Source organism: Triticum dicoccoides, chromosome 6B (assembly GCF_002162155.2).
Source record: "Triticum dicoccoides isolate Atlit2015 ecotype Zavitan chromosome 6B, WEW_v2.0, whole genome shotgun sequence".
NCBI classification, from domain to species: Eukaryota; Viridiplantae; Streptophyta; class Magnoliopsida; order Poales; family Poaceae; genus Triticum; species Triticum dicoccoides.
The window spans coordinates 144,339,573-144,346,588 of record NC_041391.1 but is presented as its reverse complement, the minus strand read 5'-3'; the positions used below and the strand labels follow the sequence as shown (position 1 = coordinate 144,346,588).

Genomic DNA, 7,016 nt, shown 5'->3' with positions numbered 1-7,016 from the left:
TGATCTTGGTGATGCGTAGAAAATTTTGAATTTCTGCTACGTTCCCCAACAAAAATTTCTGCTACGGCCAGGCTTCGTTCAGTACCAAGTAGCGAACTGTCCTCGGTTATGTAATAGGCCAGCACATTTGTTGGCGGCCCTTGGGTCGAGTGGTGATCCGAGCAGCCTACGTGTGTGGCTGTCGGACTTTCCTGACGATGTAATCCGTGCCGTGACCGCCTATATAGTCGGTCCTCCGTAATTGGAATGCAAGGTGTTCTAGATTAAAAAATAAAAAGAGGAAAAACAAACCCTTACGAGCCTATAGAGTTTTTTTTTGAGACAATTACGAGCCTATAGAGTTTTTTTTTTTAGACAATTACGAGCCTGTAGAGTACTAATAACAAACCTTGTGCGGACTAGGGATCACCCCCTTGCGGGGGCGGTGCTTCTCGATCTATTTGTCCGGGCCGGGCCGGGCCGGGTCGGCTGAGAGAGAAACGAAAAGTATAACCACCCCACGGCCGAACTGATGAGTCCAAAAGTTTCCCTAGAATCGCTCAAGAAAAACAAAATCCCTCTTTCGTGAAACCCTAAGATAGGCGGCGGCGGCGGCGGCGGCGGGGTGCGGCGGGAGGCGAGGGAACCACAAAAAGGCGAGCGATGGCGGGTGGCAGCCCGGCAAAAGAGGAGGTACAGACGCCTCGTGAGTTGGAGATGCAGATGGAAGAGAAGGTCGTGCAGCGGAATCAGCCTCGTCGCAAGAGGAATCGAGCTGACCTTGCTGATGAGCTCGAGTTCTTCACGGACCTCCGCAATACGCTGATGAAGAAGAAGAAGAAGAAGCAGAAGAAGGACAAGGGCACGCCCGAGAAGGAGAGGTTCGATTCTTCCAACTCCTACCGTAGTTTGGGCACGCAGAAGGGGCTTGGTTTTCTCGACAATCGTATCAAGGTCTTGCGCAAGCGGATGGGGATAACTGCCGGAACTGCCCACACCTCCCCCGCGATCTCTGATCTGTCGGACCCCTCGGGGAAGCATATGAATGGTCTCAGTGATCTGAGTTCGACATTAGGAGCAGATCCAATTTCAGATGATGATGATGGTGCTGATGGTTCTGGTGACGACGAGGAAGAGGATAAGATGGAGTGTGGCAAGCCAGCCATGGAGGAGGAGGAGGTCCAGAGGATCACCGGCTCCACACCAATTTCGGAGATTGATGCTGAGGCAGTGATGGGGGCAAAAGTGTCCATAAACGGTGATGGCCATGATCGAGCTGACACTGATTGTGTTGACGACGATGAGGTAGACAGAGGCAAATCAGAGGCACAATTAGCCAAGGAGAAGAGGGTGATGTCTACCGAGAAGCTCATGTTTGAGTCCTTCAGTCGTGACTGGGAGGCTGCGTTTAGCCGACGCAGCGGCCACTTCCTTAACAAGAGTGAGTAGTAATTAACCATGTGGCTTTGTTTTCTCACTCTTGTTTAATTTAACTAGTTTACCTTCGACGGTTGCCCTTCCTTAACAAGGGAATAGGGGATTTACTCGGTTCATGTTAGATTTCTGACATCTGATTTACTTGGGTGCAGCGACAGTGAGTTCCATGCAGTTTACACACTTGGCACCTGGGCGCATCCCATGGGGCGCTGGCATAGAACCTGCCGTGCAGATCTTCTCTGTCAAGCTTACAGAGGTGAAAGGTGGCTTCAAATTTCCATTGTCCGTGTATGGTGTGGTCGCTGCCCGTGATGGCGTGGACTACAACCGCAACCTTATCTTCTTTTGCGATAGGAGCAACTCCCAAGAACTTACTCAAAATGTACGGTTGCTGGTGTATTAATTTGCTCTCCATTTTCTTTTGTGTATCTTCTTGCCTGTATGCCCGCGTCCTACCTTGTTGATTATTAATTAATGCGGTGGCTGATATGATGATGCTTGTGCATGCAGGATCCTTATCTGCGCCTGATCGGCCCGTCTCGCGCTGTTTTGTTTGAGGACTATGTCAGTTATGAGGTCCAGCTTATGGTGAAAGGCAGCGTCAAGTCTCGGGACAGGCCGTTGATCACAGATACATACCGCCAAACCCGATGCCGTATTGGTGTATCCACCATCTGCTTTCAGAACTGCTTCTGCACGATGGAGTTACGCTTGGAGCGATTTCTAGGTTCGGTCCAGGCCACCATCATTGGCGTACGTGTCATCAAAGACAATGGGGCGTGGCCTTTTGGACATGGTGTTCGGGTTGCTTGCTCCCCGGCATCACGGGAACTTATGGAGGACAGTGATGGTGAAATCAAGTATGTTGCTCAGCCTTCGTCTGGGGAAATCTTGCTGCTTGATTCAAAAGATGGAAGTAGACCTGCGCGTTCAGATGGATACCTTTATCTGTCAAGGCAAGTTGTTTCTGTAGAACCAAGCGGACAGCTGGAAGTTGAAATACAGGCCTATGCACCACCTGGCGTTCTCCCTGCAAAAGCGCAGGTCTGCTTCGAAGCCCAAGAATGCAACATAGATCGTGGTCGGTGTTGCCTCCTCGGTGCCGAGGTGGAGATCTCTGTTGCTTGGTCCCGTCTTGCTTTGGACGTGGAGATGCTTGCGGGTGTTGACAGGGATTTTCAAAGGGACGAACCAGAGGTTGCGTTCACACAAGTGGGGCTGAATGGAGAGCCTGACACGGAACGAATCTTTTAAGAACTGCTTGGTATTAGCTTGTTGAAGTTCCTGTAGTAGTATTTCTGCATCGTGTTTAGTTATATATGTAAGTTGTCCAACTATGCCTTATGCTATGCATCTGCATTGGATTAGCTATATATATAACCTGTCCAACTATGACTGATGCACCAGGCAACTATTTGTTTGGTTGTGTATTGACTGTGACTTTTAATATGCTGTTTGAAAGCATTTCTGTGTTGATTAATCTGCTAAGGTCTGTTCTCTGATTAATTACTATGCTTGTGGTTGCTGACTTGTATTATTATGGTAGCATAGCATGAGACTTCTACCTGCTGGCATGACACATTTGCTTGAAGAAACTGTTTAGGCAGTAGCATTTTTCTTTTTCAGTTTATGCAGTCTGATTAGACAGATAATCTGGTTTTACTTGAAGAAGCAAGTGAATCTTCTTCAGGTGCATGACACACTTGCTTATTTGTTTTCATCATGCAATACAATTTTTCTTCCTTAGTTATCTGTAAACTGGAGCCATATATCAGATGCGCGTGACATGAGATCAGTCACATTACTGGTCACAGATGTTCCTGCATGCATGCCAGTTTATGCATTACAAAAATCACATCTGGACGCATTGTTTCTTAACAAAGTATCTCCACAGGTTTTCTGACATCCTTTCCTTCCTTTGGCTATGCCTTTTTATTTGCTTCAGCCTCCTTAGTGAAGGTAAGTTATGCAGGGCTGTGTCAGTGCAAGCCTTTGGATTGGCTAGGTCAGTATTACTTCAATCAGTTCTGCTTGCCTTCAGAATAAGGCCACGTGAAGCAATAACACAACCTTCAGAATGGGTATTACTGTGTGCCCTCTACTGCTGCTCATATTGGCAGTACATGTTGCACTCCACTTTCTCCTGGATAATAGAAGTGTCCAACTATCACGTATTGTATGTAAGATACTTTTAAGATATGTTGTGTGGAAGCATTTCTGTGTTGAGTAATCTGCATTGGTCTTATTGTCTGATTAATTAGAGTCCAGTCAGTAGTCTGGTTTTACTGACTTGTATTATTCTGGTAGCATAGCTGACTTGTATTGTACTGCTCCTACCTGCTTTCTTGTCTGATTAAATAGAGTACAGTCAGTAGTCTGGTTTTACTCAAGGAAAGAAGTGAATTTACCTCGGGTGCATCAGTGCATGAAGCCCCTTATTTGTTTCCATCAAGCGATTGTCTGATTAATTAGCGTCCAGTAAGTAGTTATTGTCATTTTTTCAGTCGTGTGTAAACCGGAGTTATCAGCTGGTGTGGTGTGAGATTGATCTGGGACACATTTCGCAAATGCATTATATGATCACAGGTGTTCCTGCGTGCATGTATGGTTGGATAATGATGCCAGTTTATGCATTACAAAACATAACATCTGCATGCATTGTTTCTTACCAAAGTATCTTCTTCATGGGTTTGCTGACACATGCAAGCCCTCACTCACTGTCAAATTACTGTGCTAATCCTGTGTGTGAATCATGCTTCCTTCCTTGGGTATGCTCTATTGCTTTAGCCTCCTCAGTCCTTAATGATGTCAAGTTATGAAGGCCTTTGGATTGGCGTGTTAGAATGGGGCTCTGCTTCACACAGTTCAGCCAGCCTTCAGAATAAGACCACCTGAAGCATGGGAATGCTGATTTTGCTTGTGTTGGCTGTCAATATATGAAGTACAGCGAAAAGGATTGCAGGACAACAAACTGATTAGGAGGGCCGGAATGGCAATACAGGGGAATTAATACTCACAGACACATGTAAGGGGGCACAAAGGATCAGTTACACACCCATACATTGCATGTACTACTATACAAATCCAATTATATGGTCATCAAATTGAGGGAGATTGTGATAAGCTGGCCCTCCTTCAGGTTTGCGGCATCCATTCCAGGGCACTTGCTGTGGATTCTTGTACTGACGGCGCTCATGAAGCTGCCGCACCTGCAGTTCCAGGTTCTTGACCCTGAAGGCATTGGTTGTGTCTAAAAAATATTGGATGGTTATCGTTGCACTCAGATAGTGTTTCACCGGGCCCGGGTCACAGCTCAACCTCCTTCAGTTTCACGAGGTGATAGCCTCCAGAGAGGCTAGCTGTGGTGGGAAAAGACCAGACGATCCTCTAGAGCGCAGGAGCTGTACCGGGGGCAAAGCCAATGCTGGTGATGCCGCGATCCCCGGCCACCAAAAAGTTTGAGACTAGAATTCTCCTTCCCTGAAGTGAGGCCGCTTCCGGTGTACGACTAGCTCCGTCCGGCCGCTTCTTCTCCGGCCGGCCATGTTCTCCGCCCCGGCCCTCCCGTCCCTCCACCGCCGGACGCGTTCGTTGCCGGCCCCTTCGCAACCGGCCTCCAACTCCATCGCCCCCCAGCCTCCCACGGTCCCTTGTTGCCGCTGCTCGTGCTCATGGTCGCCGCCGCTAGCTGCGTACTCACGCTGCTTGCCGCCGCCACTGCGTGTGTGCTGCTGCTACAAGGGGATAGATAGATGGAATTATAGCAATGTGTGTTGATGACAAGTATTTCCGGACGGAGGGAGTACTAGATAGTTTTTACTAAGTTTGTGAATGGATGTTAGTCAAGTTAACAAATGTTTTGGACACTTAGTTTCTAAAATATAGATGAATAGACGTTGGTCAAGTTTGTGGTAGATGGATGGATGCTGGTCAAGTTAGTGTTTGGTCAAGTTAGTGTTAGTTCATGTTGATTCATAAGAAGCAATTTGAGACTCTTAGTTTCTAAAATAGTTAATAAAGCTTTTTTGCAATTTGACATGTTGTTTCATGTTGATTCATAATGTTGTGCCAATGCTTAATGTGAGGTGTTGACCTATTTTTTTTCACTTGGTGGAATTAACAGGATTTGTGGTGTTCCATCTTCGTGGAGTGATCATCGATGTTGGAGGTGTTGGTCCACGATCGTCCCTCCTCTGATCGACTACATCCTCTATATTCGAGTGTGAGCAACAATTCCATCACCTCGTCCGCTTTTTTTCCATGTCATTAGATTAAAATTTCACATCAAGTCACGTAACCTAGGTGTCTCCCGTCCGAAAGAGTTGCATCGATAAATATGCATTCAATTGCATATTTATCACCGCAGCTCTTTCAGATTGTCCAACATTTTCCACGGACAGCCCGAGGATTTGTAGATTGTGAACGTTGTCCATGCTCTACCCCGTTCCGAGACAGGATTTCGGCGGCGCCTCCCTGTTGTTCTCCGGATGCACATTCTCTCGGCATTTTGCCGATACATGTATTTGGAGAATAGCGGGGAGGTGTTGCCGAAATTTTGTCTTGGAATGGGGTAGAGCATGGACAACGTACTCAATCTACACATTTCGGGTGGGATTAGGATCCATCTTTCCCTATTAGAGATGTAGGTGGATTAAATATTGTTTCTCGTCAACCCTATAAAAAATAAAACATTGATGTGAGTAATTTAAATGAATCCTTAATTTTGTTGTGTGGCTTCCAATAAAGCAGAGATGGCAGATAATCAGTGGATGTATAGTGGGGTTTTCCGTATGAGAATGGTGCCATCTCGCAACTGATGGCAGTTAAGGCCGAGTACGACTATAGCCGAGGTTGCTTCGAAGCATTTCTGGAAGTATGGGCTAACAACCTCCCTGAGGGCCATTAACTGCCGAAAAGCATGTACTCTACGAAGAAAATCATGAAGGCGCTCTCCATGGATTATGAGAAAATACATGTTTGTCCAAAGAATTGCCTTTTCTTTAGGCATGAGTATGCGAATGACAACTACTGTAGGAAGTGCGGTTCCTCTCGGTATATTGAGGTGGTCGATGAGCAGGGTCAGAAGAAGCAGCGAAAAATCCCTGCGAAGGTTCTTCGGTATCTTCATTTCATAGAAAGACTGCAGCGACTTTTCATCACCGAGGAGTCTGCAAAAATGATGAAGTGGCACAAGGAAGGGAAAATGTACAATCCAAATAAAATCGTACATCCATCAGAAGGTGAAGCACGGAAGTCATTCGATACAGAATACCCCGAGGAAGCAGCCGAGGCTGGGAATGTCAGAATTGCTATATCAGGTGATGGGTTCAATCCATATGGTATGTCGTCTAATCCATACAGCTGATGGCCCGTGTTTGTTATTCCGCTCAATCTCCCTCCGGGCGCCATAATGCAACGCAAGACCATGTTCCTGTCGCTTATAGTTCCGGGGCCTGAATATCCGGGGAAGAATTTGAGTGTGTTTATGCAATCGTTGGTGGATGATTTGCACCATTCTTGGTACTTTCCGAGGTTGACATACGACCGACATCTGGAGAAAAATTTGTTGATTTGGCTACAGTATTGCATGCATGACTTTC

The 7,016-nt window shown here is 46.6% G+C and overlaps 1 protein-coding gene across 1 annotated transcript; it reads left to right on the top strand.

Moving 5' to 3' along the window:
* The first annotated feature begins 523 nt into the window (after positions 1–523).
* On the top strand, positions 524–2,896 carry LOC119321817. Its single transcript, XM_037595348.1, has 3 exons — positions 524–1,420; positions 1,569–1,798; positions 1,927–2,896. The coding sequence occupies exons 1-3, from the start codon at positions 643–645 to the stop codon at positions 2,668–2,670; spliced, it is 1,752 nt and encodes a 583-aa protein (XP_037451245.1). The 5' UTR covers positions 524–642; the 3' UTR covers positions 2,671–2,896.
* The last annotated feature ends 4,120 nt before the right edge of the window (positions 2,897–7,016 follow it).

What these genes read in the sequence shown, in the direction of transcription:
- LOC119321817 (XM_037595348.1), top strand. Translation starts at nt 643, where the DNA reads ATGGCGGGTGGCAGCCCGGCAAAAGAGGAGGTACAGACGCCTCGTGAG. An exon ending in CGGCCACTTCCTTAACAAGA is followed by an intron (nt 1,421 to 1,568) that starts GTGAGTAGTAAT and finishes ACTTGGGTGCAG; the next exon opens with CGACAGTGAGTTCCATGCAG. An exon ending in CCCAAGAACTTACTCAAAAT is followed by an intron (nt 1,799 to 1,926) that starts GTACGGTTGCTG and finishes TTGTGCATGCAG; the next exon opens with GATCCTTATCTGCGCCTGAT.